Genomic DNA, 17,558 nt, shown 5'->3' with positions numbered 1-17,558 from the left:
TTTACATTCCCGCCAACAGTGCAAGAGGGTTCCCTTTTCTCCACACCCTCTCCAGCATTTATTGTTTGTAGGCTTTTTGATGATGGCCTTTCTGGCCAGAGTGAAGTGGTACCTCATTGTAGTATTGATTTTCATTTCTCTAATAATTAGCAATGTTGAGCACCCCCAAAGTTCATTGCAGCACTATTCACAATAGCCAAGACATGGAGGCAACCTAGATGTCCATGGACAGATGAATGGATAAAGAAGATGTGGTATATATATACAATGGAGTATCACTCAGCCAATAAAAAGAATGAAATAATGCCATTTGCATCAGCATTGATGGACCTAGAAATTATCATACCAAGTGACGTAAGCCAGAGAGAGACAAATATGTGATATAGCTTATATGTGGAATCTTTTTAAAAAAAAAAAAAAGGTACAAATGAACTTATTTACAAAACAGAAAGAGATGCACAGACATAGAAAACAAACTTATGGCTACTAAAGGGGAAAGGGGGAGATGGACAAATTAGGAGTTTGGAATTAACATATACACACTACTATATATAAAATAGGTAACCAACAATAGGTATCTACTGTATAGCACAGGGAACTAACTATACTCAATATTTTGTAATAACCTATAATGGAAAAGAATCTAAAAAAGAATCACATTTTTATATATATAACTGAATCACTTTGCTGTACACCTGAAACTAACACAACATTGTAAATCAACTATACTTCAATAATAAAAAAGAAAAAGAATACAGACTTTAGCATCAAACACTGGATTCAAATTTCAATCTTTCTTACTAGTTTATAAGCTCAGTTATCTATTCTATCCCCAAATCTCAGGTCTCTCATTTGTGACACAATGAGAACATTTGTGAAACAGTAGCAATACCAGAGTATTCCAAGAATTAAATGAGGTGATTAATGTAAAGTGATAAGGATGATGACAGGCAAAATGTAAGTAGTAGTAGTTGTTGTTGCTATTTTTTATTTGCTTCCTCCCTTAGCCTGAAAACATGCTTTGGATGAAAAACATTCTTTGACCCTGAATCGTCTTTATTCTACTAATTCTTTCTAATGCAAATGTCTCAGACTTCAGTTCTATCTTCACTTCATCATTTATTTTTATCCTCACACCACTAGCTTCTATTGGTTTCTATTTTGACTTCTCCAAAGAAACTGCTTTCCAAAAGGTCTTCATGATCTCCTACCTGACAAATGCAATGGATGTTTCCAGGCCTTATCTGTCTGGACCTCTCACCTGCATTGAAATCTACAGCAGCTTGTTCCTTCTTGAAACTGTCCTTTCTTGCATCCTCCAACCATGTCTTCCCCTCATTTACTTCTGACCTCTATTCTTTCTGCCTCCTTCATTGGAGTCTCTTTTTCCAGAATTTCATCCCTAACTCTTTCTATACTTTACCTCTGAATGATTTCATTTACTTTCTTGAAAATTATAAACAAATTTTTATTTCCAACCCTGACCTCTCCCTCATGCTTCATTTATTGAACAAGTGTTGATACAAGTGTTACGTAGTCAATGACAAAAACTTAGAAAACATGGAAAATGAAAATTAACAAAATCATCCATATTTCACCTTCAAAAACTTACTAATATTTCAGTGTCTGTCACTAGCTAAAAAAAACCTAGTTACTTTATCCATAAAAACAGAGATAATTATGATTCTAAACTCATAGGATAGCTAGGCATAAATATACAAAAAGCATCTGAAAGTGCCCACCACACAGTAAGTTCTATATGGATGTTTGCTGCTCTTATTATTACTTTTTTTTCAAATTTTAAAAGTGCACACTCCTATGGACTGAATATTTGTGTCCTACCAAAATGTATATGTTAAAGCCTAATTTCCAATGCAATGGTATTTGAAGGTGGAGCCTTGGAGTTACAGTAAGTAGGTAATGAGAGTAGAGCCCTAATGAATCAGATTAGTGCCCTTACAATATACACTAATATGTATAAAATGGGAAACTAAGGAGAACCTGCTGTATAAAAAAATAAATAAAATAAAAAAGAAGAGACATGAGAAAGATGATATCTTTGCTCACTGCCATGTGAGACAAAGGAAGCAAGCTCTCATCAGACACGGGATCTGTCAGCACATTGATCTTGGACTTCCTAGCCTTCATAGCTGTGAGAAATAAATGTTTGTTCTTGAAGCCACCCAGTCTATGGTAACTTGTTATAGCAGCCTGAATTGACTAAGGCACCCATACTCATAAATAGTTTTGTATAATTTCTTCCCATTCAGCAAATACATATGAATATATTTTTAATTTATTTTTACAGTAGGTCCTTGTTGGTTATCTGTTTTTAAATATAGCAGTGTGTACATGTCAATCCCAAACTCCCAATCTATCCCTCCCCCCTCATCCTTCCCCCCTGGTAACCATAAATTCATTCTCTAATTCTGTGCATCTGTTTCTGTTTTGTAAATAAGTTCATTTGTATCATTTTTTTTACATTCCGCATATAAGTGATATCATATGATATTTGTGTCTCTCTGACTTACTTCACGTAGTAAGATAAAATATATAAAATACATGTGAATATTTTTAATGTAAATAAATATTTTAATGTAAATAAATATCCTTTGTTATACAGCAGATGTGATCAATAGTTTTTTTCAGCTGCTTAATGAATTATGTTTACAGTTGCCTCAAACTTCCATTAATTTATTCAGGGTTGTATATAATTCCCAGAATGCCAACTGAAACTCAACATTTCCATGTCTCATTTCCTGAAATAATGTTGGAATGCAAATGAAAGTAATGTTTTTACAGTGATGTTTTGAATCTCTCTGTAAGACAAACAAAAACAAACCAATCCCAAACTTTAAAACGTTCCTCTTAGTTTGTTAAAAAACCCTCCTGTGGCCCAATTCTGAGCAGATAACTATTTAACAGGGCATTAAGACACTGAAGTTGACAGCTGAATGTGCTGTTTAATAGTCTATCATAGAGATTTTTTAGAAAGCAATCCCTAGTTGTCAGGCATTTAGTTTGTTTTCACGTTCTCACTAGAGAATTTGCAATGAACATTCTTTTAGATACATACCTGTGCTCATTTATGATTACCTCCTTAGTTGTAAAATTACCAAAATAAATAACACAAAAATTTGAAAGTGTTTCCTTTCCGACTGTGAATTTGTGTGCTTAAAAGGTTGTCCCATATTTAACTCACATAAGTGGTATATAAGAAAGTTTGCTTCCTCATATGTTTGCTGATAAACATTAACATTCTTTTTCATCCTTGCCAATCCAATGAGCTATAAATAACTCATCTTTTTAAAATTTGTATTTCCCAAAGGTATATTCAGAGAACAAAAATAAATAATTCACTCTTAATGTTTGGTATTGAACTTTGTCCTTTTAAAATTTAAGCATTAAAGATTATGATTTTAATGATTGTTATTTCTTCTGATAAATATTATTTCTCTTTTAACTGACTATGTGAGTCACAAATGTGCAGGAAAAAAAGAAAGTACATGTTTTCCTTCTGTTAAATTTGAATGTGTATTAATTTTGTATTCTGTACGGTAGGTTTTTTCAAAATATTGTCTTTGATTCTGTATTGAATATTTGCCCTGAGGACTTTGGTCTACTGATTGAAAGTTTTAATCCCTCTAATAGAATTATGATGCATACACCAAATAGAACATTCAGGGAGAATCTCAGAAGTCCATACTCTTCTCAAGACTGAGGCCTCCACTGAGGATTTCCAGAAGTATAGCATAGCATTCCATCACTTCTCACTAAGTACTGATAACCCCACATCTATATATCAGTGAAATCCCATCAGTTCTACCTTCAAAATATACCCAGAATCCAATTACTTCTCATCATATCCATTTCACTGCCTAGCTCACTGGTTTATTGCAAAGGATTCCTAATTGCTCTCCTAGCTTCTGTCCTTGCCCCTCTAGTCTCTTGTCAATAGCAACTATCAACCGTCTCGAAAACTGTTAGAACATAGCAGATCACAACCCCCTCTGCTCAGAGCCCATCAGGCTACCCATCTCAGTTGAAGTAAGAGCAGAAGTCATCAGAGGGGCTTAAAGGTACTGTTTAAGCTCCACCAGACACACACCCATTACCTCTCAGACATTTCCTATCTGACCCTAGCTCCCACAGTTCCCGCCACTTTCCCTTCTGTCTCTCAATCATGTCAGCGAGATTCCTGCCTGACACATCTGCACTTAACTCTCTCTTCAGTCTGAAGTGTTCTTTCTGCAGAGCCTCTCCCTAACTGAAGGTACAACCCTTTCTCATTATGCTCTTTGTTCTCATTTGTTTAATTTCCCCCCCACAATTCTTATCATCATATGACATAACATATATATTACTTATTTTGTTCTTGTCCATCACTCCCATTAGAACGTAGGTCTAGCAGGACAGAGATGTTTGTTTATTGTTTGCTTTGTTCACTGTTGTATTCATAGCATGTGCCTGGCATTAACACTTGAATGACTGAATAAATATCTGAATTTCTGCTATTTTCCTGTAATAATATTATTTTGGATGGATATACCACTAGCCCTAAACATCCCAAGTTTAATTTTAAATGGCTTTTCATTGAATTCTGATATTTAATTAGCTTCAGTTTACATTTATTAAATGTTTTTATATGCTGGCATAGACTGTCATATCATAAAGATCTGCTGACATTTATTAACATTACTGTTCTTGACAACATTTTTACAGGAATATGACTATCAGCCAGAGAGTTTGTAAACATTATCATCATTTTGAAGTCAAATTTTACCAAGTTCTTCAGTTAAATATTTTATAGACTTCTGACATTTGGTAGAGCTAGTCACTCCTCGCAGCTGTAATGTGCTGTAGCTCAAAACATATCCATGATAGTTTTCCTTGACATAACTGCATTTACAAAGTACTCTGCACTGGTAAACTTTTGACAATATTTATGGAATAGAGTTGACTCTTGCATGTGGCTGTGCCCTTGTAAGATTCACTTGGGTGTTAAATTTAGCAAAATAATGAAGACTTGGACCAAATACACAGAAAATATTATCCAGCACTCATATTCAGAAAGCAAACCAAAAGCCTAGTAGTTCTAAGTTTGTATGCGGTAACCCTGTGGTCTGTAAGAATCTTAGCCTCCTAAAAATGTATTTTCAAATGCATGCTAGGCAAAACCAATAAATGAGAACTAATGAATGTACTTAGGATTGCTGTGACTGTCTGTTGTCCTTGATGACCTTGTACTCCCAGTTACAGCATCTTATTCAGATTCTCGCGAAAACAAAATGAACATCTTTATTTTGTTTTGCCACCCTCCGTTAAGTCACTAAAATGTAGCCATTTCATGATCATAAAGGAAAGTACAACAGCGAACATTTTATTGTGAAAATGAACTTTCTCGCATACTAATAGCTTTAACTTTATGTTCAATTTAAAGTGTTTTTATCACTTAAATAATTGCTTACAAAATAGGAATCAGAAATAATATGTAAGATATGGCTTTAGGAAGTTAGAATGACTAAATATTTTTGTTTACTTATAATTTGAATCTTATTGTCTGGTAAAAATATTTAAGCAAAGATTTTAAAAGGTAAGTTTAGTGCAACGTTTTCTAAATCTTTGTTGCTCCATAAAATCCTTCTGCAGGAGCCCTTTTAACAATGTTTTCATTGCATATCCCTGTGACGAGCTTTTCTTCTCTCCATGCAACTCAGATATTTTTGCTTTTATAACACCTAGATTGTTTATTCCTCCCCTGATGTTCCTCAGTTTTGTTTTCCTGTCCTGGTGTTTTGATATCTTTTTAATAACAGCCTCCATACCTTTTGCCTTTTTTAACTTGTAGTCATTTCTAATATTCGTATATGTTCTATAAAAATAGCGAGGCTTTTCCAAGGACAGTGATAGTCATTAATTCTGCATATATCGCAGTGGAATGTGTCATCCCCAAGCAAAATATAAGCTCACACTGTGCATAAAGACAGTTCTTGTTTGCTTCAGCCAGGAGCACAGTTTATGGGGAAACAATTTTTAAACAGGTCACTAAGAAATATTCTCATTCTCTCGTTAATGTCTTTGAGCCACATATGTGAGTAGAATCGTAAGGAATTTCCAGTGACTCATGCCTCGTTTTGGCCATCCCCTCATTCTGTGAAGTTGTGCATATTGAAACCTCTAAACAGCCCTTAGTAAAGCCTTGACAGTAGAGCTTGTTGCTTGCACCTATCAAAAATGTCAGATGCTTTTTTCCAAACTCTATCACTAGCAAACAATATTGAATACTTACTAAATATGGGAATTAGCTACAAAATCTGCAAGTTGCAGTGTTGTAAATCAACTAAGCAATTAGCGTGAGATATTTTTAAGTGACTGAATACAAATTCAGGATTATCAAGTTATTATCTAATAACCCAACAAGTGATGTGAATAAATCCTTGCTAATATGAAAATTATCAACCACTGAAACACTCTTCTATAAGCAGGTCTATGGATCCTCATGCTAATGCACTTAGATTGATAAACTACAGGCATTCTGTGAAAGCTTCATTTATTCCAGTTGCTGAGGATTGTGTTTAGAGAATCTGTCATCCAAATGATCAGCAAATCGAAGTCTGCAATTTGTTTTCATTTAATAGGCGGACAGGTTTTCACCAGTTTAGATTCAGTCCTATTAATACTCTTTGAAACTAATTGCTGGGAAATGAATTTTAAAGGCAGGATTTTATAATTTCTCTTTTTCTTCTTCCTGTCCCTATAATAGAAGACAGAAAGCCACCTGTACACACTTTTAAAATATATGTTAGATAGGCACAGGCCATAATCTCCTGTCTGTATGGTTGCAAAGGACCCTTAGTCCTCACTCTGCCACAATCCATTCTACACTCTTCTCTCAGAATTACTTTCTGATTATGCTATTTCCCTTCCACAAAGCTCCAGTTCCCTGCCAAATAAGACAGTAACCTTAATATGGTTTCAACACCCTCCATTATCTACTCCCACTTAACATAATTTTCTTTATTTTTGTTGATATTGCAATATAACACCCATACAGAAAAAAGTTGAAACCATTAATTGATTAAAAGTAAAGTAATAGCCAAGTAACCACTGCCCAGAACAAAAACACCAGAATATCGTCATTACCGCAAGAGCCATCTTTGCTTGTGTATCTTTCTGATCATACCCTCTCCAGCATCCCAGGGCCAACCACCCAGAGCTGATTACTTCCTTGATTTTCTTTATAGTGTCTCCACTATGTACCCTTAAATACATAGTTATTTTACCTGTTCTTGAATGTTACAAAAATGGAACCAAACTGTTACCTTGGAGTACTGCTTTTTTCACTCAACATGATTCTTGTAAACGTTCATTTGTATTACTGTGTATCGCTCTGCTTGCTTCAATTTTAAGCTGTTTAATATTCCATTACATCAATATACCACAATATATTTACTTTTCCATGTTGACAGACATTTGGATTTTTAGATTATTTCCAGATTTGGGCTATTACAGACAATGCTGCTATAAATGTTCTTGGGCATATATTTTGGTGCCCAAGATTCTCTAGTGTTCATACCCAAGGAGTGAAATTGCTAGGACATAGCTATCCATATCTTCATACTAGATAAATGTGTATGTAACTCTCAAAACCAGGCAAAATTAACTGCATGTAAGGATTTTCAATCTCTACTAGATATGTAAAATGTTTTTCAAAGTGGTTGTACAAATTTAAACATCCAGCAAAGGTCATGATAGCTCCTATTTCCTCATATCCTTTGCAGTATTTGTATTATCATACTACATTTCTTTCTGCTTCTCATCTCTTACCCCTTCTTTTTGGATTTTCTATTTGTTTATTCCTTTGTACCCTGGATATTAGTTCTGACCTATAACAGGTCACTAATTCTCTCTTCATCTGTTTCTAATCTGCTGATAAACTTAGATAGTTGTTAACTTTGGTCATTGTCTTTTCTAATTCTTACATTTCTGTTTAGTTCTTTTCAAATTCTACAATGATACTTCCTTTAGTTTCCAATTTTCTGCCAAAAAAGTTTTCCCCTTATTTCCTTAAAAATAGTAAACATAATTTTTATAATATGCATCTGAAAATTTTAGTAACTGAGTCCTTGAAAGATCTGTTTCTGTTACATATTACTTCTGCTGGTTTTATATATGAAATACAACTTCCTGTTACATGGTATCTTTGACTTTTGCTGTGGACATTGTATTCAACCAATCGTTTGAAGGGATAATGTAAGACCTAAAATGAAAATACTTCCTAGAAGATTGTGGGGTTTTTATTTTTCCTTCCTGTCAGGAATCTGGAGTCTGTCAGTCTCACACCACCTTCAACTGCATTAAAATATGAAACAAATTATGGCATTTTAGATTTTAATCCATACATTGAAAATTTTGAGGTCCAAAAATATAATATTGAAGTAAGTTGAGTTATGACGATGCCTCCTCTCTGTAACTTACTGTGTGACTTTGAGTTGAAACTTTTGTTTCTAGTTTTTCTTATCTGTTAAAATAGTACATGGCTTGTAACCCTCAAAATGGTGATTTTCCTTTTTTTACAGTTTCCTTTCTATTTCTCTTATATTCTGTTTGTACCAGTTATGCTGCAGGTTGCTTGAGTTTTGCTTTATGTTTTTTGAGTACATAGATTTTCCAATACTAGGTTATGATTATTTTGAAAGTGGTGTCCATGACTTTTTACCATATCTCTCACTATATTGAGTGTAGTAATTTGATGCAGTAACTGCTTAATGCAAGTTAAATGGATAAGTCAATGAATGAATAAATTTTGGAAATAGGTGCATTGATAAAAGTGATTAAACCAAGCTCAGTATTGCCGTAGAGAAGGAACAAGTATCTTTTCTATTATAGGTCCCAGAGCTTCAGTCTGTGTTTACCTGTCCAATATATTGTTTTATTGTCCTCATAAAACACAAGTGGTCTGAGGTAGGATTTATGCATAGTGATCCAAATGTGTAATAGAGCTTAAAAACAAAGCTTAAAAACATTGATCTAGAAGAGAAGTGATAAGATGTAATAAAAGTTTAGTTAGGATGTACAATTTAAAAAGCATGTTCATCAATAATTCATCAACAGTCTTTAAAACAACCTTTAGTATAACCATTTTTATTCTGTAACTCTAATCATTTGTAGCTGATGTTGCTAGAAGCAGATTTTGACAACAAACTTTTGAAAGGGATCCATTTGCCTAGGGATTTACTTATAAAGTTGGAATTAAAAAGTCATTTCTAGGGGAAAATTCAGCATATTAAGCAAATATAACATAATCTAACATATTAAACAATTGTTCTAAAGATAATCAAAATGAAAAAGAATCACTATTTCATATGAAAGCATACATTTGGATATTATTTTTGCCACATAGAGCAGTTAGCTCTGCATTATAATTAATTAGTCTTCTTAATTTTTTAGGTGTCACCTTAAAGAGTGGTTTTGCATATCCTGGTGATTAAATTGCTGCTGTACCTAAGAGATTTGTTAGATTTTAAAGACCATGGATAAATAAAGAATACATATGGTCCAAAATTATTGGTAGAGGAACCAGTCAAATAATAAGATTTTTCATGAAGCATCTTTCCATTGGTTTGTCAGTGGATAGATGTTCAAAATATAGAAATGAATGAAATGTGTGTAAGGAAATAATTACATGCTCTCTGTTGCCAGCATGTACAACATGATATAAACAATCAATGCCCAATTAATTCTAGAATTTCCTGATCTTATTTACATGCTCTCTGAATATGATCTTTATTTTGGAATTTCTTTAACCCATTCTGAATCTAATAACTTCATGACCCACTTCAGAGTATTTGTGCAATGCATAGTCATTAGCTAGGTCTGTATTTTGTCCAGACAATCAAATGGACAGAAGCAAATTTTGCCATATTAGCGGGAAGTTTATATTTGGAATCAAGAAGATGTTCTGTATTTTATATATTGTATTAAAGGATTTGTTGAATTTTTACTTTTCACTCATTTGATATCATTTAGATTAAAGTCAGTATTGTTAGAAATTTTCATTCATTCTCAAAACCTCTCATCTGTTGATATATCAATCTGTCATTATTCATTAGCATCAAATACTGCTAAAACAGGAAAAAAATCAGGAGCTTAACAACAAGAAATTGAAATTTTAAATTTTTCTTATATTCTAGAACCCGAGAGAGTCAGTCATTCTTCTATAGCATTTCAAGTGCCAAGGACATAGACTTCTTCTGTCTTATTTCTCTATTATGTGTGATCTAAGATAGTTACCAGAGCTTCCAGCCAATACGTGTTCATAAGTAGAAAGGACAGAAGAACAGTTGCACAAAGCACCCTGCCTACATCACATTTGTCAGAATTGGTCACATGGTTTCATCTTGCCTGAAGGGAGACTATGGATTGTCTTTATTCTCAGTAGTGCTAAAATGAAAATAGATACATATAATTAATGACAAAGAGGAGAACACTACTGGGGAAGAAACAGCAGTCACATCCTTCATCTAACTATTTATTTACTGATTTATTTTACTATAAAATAAGATATAAATGGTTAAACAAGACCAGTTTTTTAAAAAAAATAATACCAGTAGCTTAGAAAACTAAGATTTTTTAAAAATTACAAATAACACAATATCAACATAGTTATAGATGAGCATCATAATCTCCTGGGTATCCAAAGTGAAATGGGATAGCTAAATAATTATTTACATTTTCATTATTTTAAAAAAGGCATTACTGAAGCAAAATGAAGCTCTCTTGGCTCTGAACAATTTAAAAATTTATCTCATGGGAAAACTGAATGTTATGGTGGACAATATTCCTATAATAGACGTAGTGATTTTATAAGGCGCTTACTTAGTGTCTTTGAGTAAGAGCTAAAAGCAAAGTATTATTTTACCACTCAATGAAGGCTGTTTTGTGAGTCCCTAAGGAAAAATGATCCAAAGCTAAAATCCTTGGGTATTCTGGCTTAGACCCAGGATAGATTTTAACCTGCCCACAGGACTGGGTGTATATACATACTATGGATGTAAATATTACTGTTGTTGAAAGATTCCTGAACAAGTTTAGGAAATTAAGAAATAGATTATCTAATTTTCTGTAGTCTGCCAACATGTGTCAAACCAATTTACCGCTCTTAACACCAGGTGTTCTAAAAAGTGAAAGGGCACTATTTGTTAACTGTAAGAGGACAACAATGCAAAAAGATGAAAGAGGTGGAAATTGAAACCAATTTGCTGAATTTACTAAATTACACAAATTACCCAAAAAGTAAGTGAATTTCTCATAACAGTAGTAAAGAAATTACTTTTGCAATGAAATGTGTGTTTATATCCAAGTTTCAAAATTACTTAGCAAATAACTCCCAGTAAATGTGATGTTATAAATTTTAGCTAAATTATATGTTCTTAGAAGTTTTTGATCTTTTCAGAAAATTCTATGTAGTTTATATCTGTTAAAATATTATTTTACATATTTTGACATAAATAAACAATAACTGCCTGAGGAGAGAAACAAATTCATGATCTCCTAAATATGATTTTATTATTGATGAATCTTAGGTTGGTCCCGAGACGGCAAGAAACATGAATTCACGGTTCCTGAAGTTTTATAATCACTTTCATCTAATTTTTGATATGGTAATAATAAAATGAGAGCTGACAAGAAACGGGGTGATTAAACACTGTTTGATAAAGTGATGCATTAATAACACATAAGTTATATTTCTAAGTTATTCTCACACAGTGTAAAACCAATTTTTAGACTGTTTGTAAGCAAAACTCTTTGAAGAATTAATGTTTGCTTTAAGAGAGCAATATCGATTGACATCAAGGATTTCTCTTATTTCCATGTAGGAAGAACCTTTTGTAATGGTCTCTGAAAATGTCCTGGGTAAGCCAAAGAAATACCAAGGCTTCTCCATTGATGTTTTGGATGCCTTATCTAACTACCTGGGTTTTAACTATGAAATTTATGTTGCACCGGATCACAAGTATGGAAGCCCACAAGAAGATGGGACATGGAATGGCTTGGTGGGAGAACTAGTGTTTAAGGTAAGCATTGATTTGTTTGCTTGTTTGTTTATCACATATCTAAAGGTTGACTATAACCCTTGGAAGCTAATTTCATGTAGAATAAGTGTAAGGCAAAGCATTAGGTGGCGGTGTTGAATCAAATCTCACCAATACTATTTCATGAACTTTGTGGAAACAAAAACTGATGACAATATAAAGCTAAATTTTACGATATTTCCTATAATAGAAAACTATTTCTCTATTACTTTATCTCCACTTCTGTCAGTCGTTGCTTCATTTTTTGGAAGCTCTATTATTAGGAGCATACACATTTTTAATCATCATGTCTTCCTGATGAGTTGTTGAATAGTCATGTTTATGTCTATAATTTACTATTTGATTTCTGTGTATCTCATTTTTTCCCTCTGTTCCTTCTTTTCTTGCCTTCCTTTGGGTTAATTGAATTTTTTTAGTGTTTGATTTTATTTCCCTCTTAGCTTTGTAGCTGTATTTCTCTGTAGTTTTGTTTGTCTATGGTTAGTCTAGAGATAGTAATGTGCATTCTTAACATCACATTCTGTGTAGATTAATACCATACCCCATCGCATTAAAAAAAGTAATAAACATGCAGCAATATAATTCCATTTATATGTACTATGTCCTTTGTGTTATTATGGTCATGTATTTATATTTATGAACTCCAAAGTAAAATGTCATAGTTTTTGATTTAAACAATCAGTTGACTTTCAAAGATATAAAGAGGGGGGGAAAAGACAGTTTCTGATATTTAACTATTTGTCTATTTACTATCTGTGTTTTTTTTATTCCTTTCTACATATCTGAGCTTCTGGCTGGTATCATTTAGTTCAGCCTGAAGAACTTCCTTTACAATGTCTTGAAGTCCAGTCCTACAAGTGGCATATACTCTCAACTTTAGTTTATCTTAAAATTTCTTTGTTTATCCTCAGTTTTAATATTATTAGCAAATAACAAACTCTGAGTTGACAGGTTTATTTTTCCTAGATACTTTTTGTCTTAGTGTTTTCAAGTGACACTGCTGATTCTGATTTATGTTTGACAAGAGCACTGCGAGTCTCAGAACACAGTCACTTATAATCAAAATATATTTTTCCTCATACTTTTTTATTATCTAAGAAGAAAATTATAGATGAAATATTATTATTCCTAAAATCAAGGCTGGTGATTTTAAAGCAAGAGCAACTTTTTATTTCAAAAATAAAATTATTATTCAACAATTTTTCATACAATAATAAATGTTTTTATTATTTCACAGTATAATTGATACATAACATTATATTAGTTTCAGGCGTACAACTTAATGATTTGATATATGTATATATTGCAGAATGATTGCCACAATAAGTCTAGTTAACATTCATTACCATACATAAAGTTTTTTTTTTAACGTTCATGACTTTAAATATGCCATTCTATTGTCTTTCGCCAAATATTGTTTCTGATGAGAAGTTAGCCATCATTTGTACTTTTGCTCCTTTTTTATAATGTAGGGGTGGCCGTTTTTTAATTCTCTTTTCATTTTTGATGTTTTGATGTTCAGCTATGATTTTCTTTGTATTTATCTCTGTTAGAGGTTCACTGAGCTTCTGGGATATGTTTCACTAAGTTTAATAAATCTTGACAATTATTTATACAAATATTTTTTTCCACCCTCTTCTCTTTCTCCTCTGTACTTGAGGCTCAGAAAACATTCAAGTTAGACCTTATTAATGTTGTCGTCTTGTTTATTTCATCGTAATATTTTACTCTCTGATCTTTAGATTGGATAATTTATCGTGATCTATTTTCAGGTTATTGATTCTTTCTTTGCCATCTCCAATTTCCGTTAAGTTCATTCGGTAACTTTTTTATTCTAGGTAGCTAGAATCATTCTTACGCATGTATTGATTAGGAGTCAACCAAGGATTTGAGGGAAGTTTATACATAGATTTTGGGGCTTATTTCTCTGTGGCTCTCTCCTTTATGTGAGTCCTCTTTTGATATCTGCACAGTCTGGCTGCCTCAAACACCATCCTCTGATGCATTAAGCTAATAAGACTCTGACTTTCTGCTTGAGCTCTAGCTACCTGTTGTTGCCTAACTGAGGTGGGTCCTCAGTGAATGAGCCATATAAAAGTAGATCTCACCCAAAGCAGTTACCATCTGTCAAGGGTGGAGTACTCTTCAATTTATGTTTGCTTTCAGCTGATACGCAATCTGTTCAATGTGTGTTTTTTAAAAATTTCATCCAGAATTTACAATTGTTACTCTTTGTTGGGTTAACCCAATAAAAAATTATTCCACCATTGCCAGAACTGGAATTATTTCTGGAATACTGAAAAGTATTCAGAAAGCTAAAGGATCTAAGTTGTTTCTAAGAGATGTAGAAGAGAAAAAAAAAATAAGAGGTTTTGAAGACAGTGATAGGAAAAACAATAAAGCTGTTTTTCATATCCTTTAAAACTTTACTAACGTCAGTTTATTTAATAAACCCATTACATATGGAATTTTATTTGCAAAAGGTTAATAGAAATATTTTAATAGGCTAACAGGAATCATCAATCCTCATCTCTCTTATAAAAACTATGACTATTTATCTTACATTCCTTTATTATAAACCCACAAAACAAGCGTTCTGTCTTTGTATTTCTGAGGGGTCCTGCCTGAACTGAACCCAGATAAGCAATTATATTAAAATAAAGATAAACAAAAGGAAAGGCATTATGCAAGTTTATCCTATAGATATAGTAGATAAAAATCCTTAAGAATTATCACGCTAACAATCTTCACTTACTAAATGCAAGTTAAAAGTACCAAGCATTATAATGAGGCTAATGTTGGTGCTGTTTTTAATTTGGTTGTGTGCTCGCTCCAGTTAGTTAGATTTTTGAGATTTGCTTCCTCACCTATGAAATGAGGAATACAAGTATGTTAGTGGGAAGATCACTTCTAACTATGATTTTTTAAAAACACTTTAAGAATTTATCGCATAAAAACCACACACAAGCAATTGTATGTTGTTCTTCATAAACAATTTGTTTTTATTTGCATGTAAGAGCATATCATTATTGTATGATAATGTAAAGTTCAGCAGGGTCCTTTTAGATAGCAAAAATTCAGACTTAGAGAAGCTGACTGACAAATGTATGATTTTTTAGCTGGAAAAAATATAAAGCTATTTATTGCAACTAGATTTTATTTTCTTCAAGAAGATATTTAGCCATTCTGACTAGGCTTTAAGAAATACTTTTTAAGCAGGTAAAAGTGAAGAAGCTTACATAAGAGTTTGTTGGAGCAGGTAGAGACAGGGGAAGAAGACTGAGAGAATGTAACTAATGAGAACATGCTCTATAGCACAGGGTACTCTTACTTAATGCACTGTAGTAACCTAAATGGGAAGGAAGTCCAAAAGGGAGGGACTTTTGCTGTACAGTAGAAGCTAACACAACATTGTAAGGCAACTATACTCCAATAAAAATTAATTTAAAAAAAAGAAAAGAAAACAAACTTATGGTAACCAAAGAGAGAGAGGTGGGGGGGAGGAATAAATTAGGAGGTTGGGATTAACATATACACGCTACTATATATAAAATAAATAATCAACAAGGACCTTCTGTATAGCACAGGGAACTCTAGTCAATATTATATAATAACCTATATGGGAAGAGAATCTTAAAAAGAATGGATATATGTATATATATAACTGAATTACTTTGCTGTCCACCTGAAACTAACACAACATTGTAAATCAACTGTACCCCAATATAAAATAAAAATTAAATTAAAAAAATGAAAGCAACAGGAAGATAACATTTTCAGAAGGAATGGGCAGTCACTGTATTCTATTACTAATAGAGATGTATGCTCTAATTTTCAGCAACTTAAAATGTCAATTCAATTATGCAAGTAGTAATGCAGTAAAATATCATAAAGTAATTTAGATTATCCAACAAGAATCATCATTAAAATGTTATCAGTATTATTGACCCCTGTAAAGCAAAATAACACTGTTGCAACGGCATAATAATGTCATGACAGAGTTCCAGAAAAGTGAGCTTATTATTGTTATATATATTTTACTAGTGTAGACATTTTTCATGAATCTAAGTATATTTAAAATAGCAGTAAATATTGCCATTGAATACCTCTATACATGACGTAAGACTTCTAAAATTAACAAGACTGTCTGCCTTCCTAAGGGGAAACCAAAATTAAAAGAACGTTTTCTAGAGTATTTGTCATGATGATTATGGAAAAACACATTAAAAACGAGTCAGAGAGGGAACATGGGAAGTATCAGAGGCTTAAAAATAATGGAATAAGTTACATGGAAACTATCAATAGCTGCATGTATACAAAATTTTAAATCATCAATAAATCAAAAACAATAATAACTAAATTAAATTACAAATGATACGCTGGAAAATATTTGCAAAAGTATGATGCGTTGTTAGCCTCACTGCTTCACCTACATGAAGAAGTATAAAATCCATAAGAAAATACTAAGATCCCCATAGGTAAAGCTATAAAAGATACGAACTAGACTTTCAAAAGAAGAAACTGATAGATAATAGAAATCTAAAAGGAAATCTAGTGTAGTGGAGTAGGGCAATTAATAAAGTAAAAAAATAAAGTAAGTTGATGAAATATGAAAGTTTAGTGCTTTTATAAGGAAAGAGCTAAAACTTCATGTTCTATTACTTGGAATTCTTTTATATGCTGTGTTTTAAAATAAAAAATAGAATATCATTGGAATTAGAAGCACATATTTCAGTCAGCAATATACTTGACAGCAGTGACAAGAAAGGTACCATAGGAAATGAAAAAAAACATAGCTTGAAATGGACCAAATAATAATTATTAGCACTTATGTAGAGCTTACTATTGCCGAAGCACTCACACAACCCTGTGAGGTAGGTAGTACTATTATCCCAATAGTGTGGATGATGAAACTGAACTGAACCCAAATAAGCAATTATAGTTAGGGAGCTAAAGAGTTAGGGAGCTAAAGTAACTTGCCCTCGGTCACTTAGCCAAGTTGTGGAGAATTCATGATTCAAACCCAGGCAGTGTGAATCCAGAGTCCAAGTGCTCACCCCCCTTAACCAGTTAACAGAGAGGAACAGAGTTCTAGTGTAAGTTTGGTCTTAAAAGCATTTTAATAAACCAAATTACAGACAGTGAGGAAAATAATACTCAAACAGTTCACCGCAGGTTTTAAGACCTGCAAATTCAAAGAAGGTTCAGATGGAGTTTGGTTGAATATGAATCGAGGATAAAAAAATAAGATTACATAGAGAAGGATTGGGGGAGTGACAAAAAACATTTGCATCTTTCAACTTCTCAAAAAATCTCACTTTTTATCTCAAAAACCTGTTCTTTTCCTTTTTTAAAAAAAAAATTAAAGCTCCTTAGAAAGGCATCCATTGTTTTCTGAAGTCTACGTCTTAATCCCTACATTTTGTCACACTCCATATAGATCGCATTCAGCTTCAATCTGCT

The 17,558-nt window shown here is 32.8% G+C and overlaps 1 protein-coding gene across 7 annotated transcripts in view; it reads left to right on the top strand.

Annotated features, from left to right (window-relative positions):
- Positions 1 to 17,558, top strand: part of GRID2 (glutamate ionotropic receptor delta type subunit 2) — a 1,377,005-nt gene that overhangs the window by 1,028,425 nt on the left and 331,022 nt on the right. For all 7 annotated transcript variants that reach the window (XM_079920116.1, XM_079920112.1, XM_079920110.1 and 4 more), the window contains one exon: positions 11,880 to 12,077. In XM_079920116.1, coding sequence (XP_079776242.1) covers positions 11,880 to 12,077 — 198 coding nt within the window. The remainder of the gene's footprint in view (positions 1 to 11,879; positions 12,078 to 17,558) is intronic.

This window comes from Stenella coeruleoalba (assembly GCF_951394435.1).
Source record: "Stenella coeruleoalba genome assembly, chromosome: 4".
NCBI lineage: Eukaryota > Metazoa > Chordata > Mammalia > Artiodactyla > Delphinidae > Stenella > Stenella coeruleoalba.
Note: the sequence above shows the minus strand (reverse complement) of the source record. Positions and strands in the feature narration are given on the sequence as shown.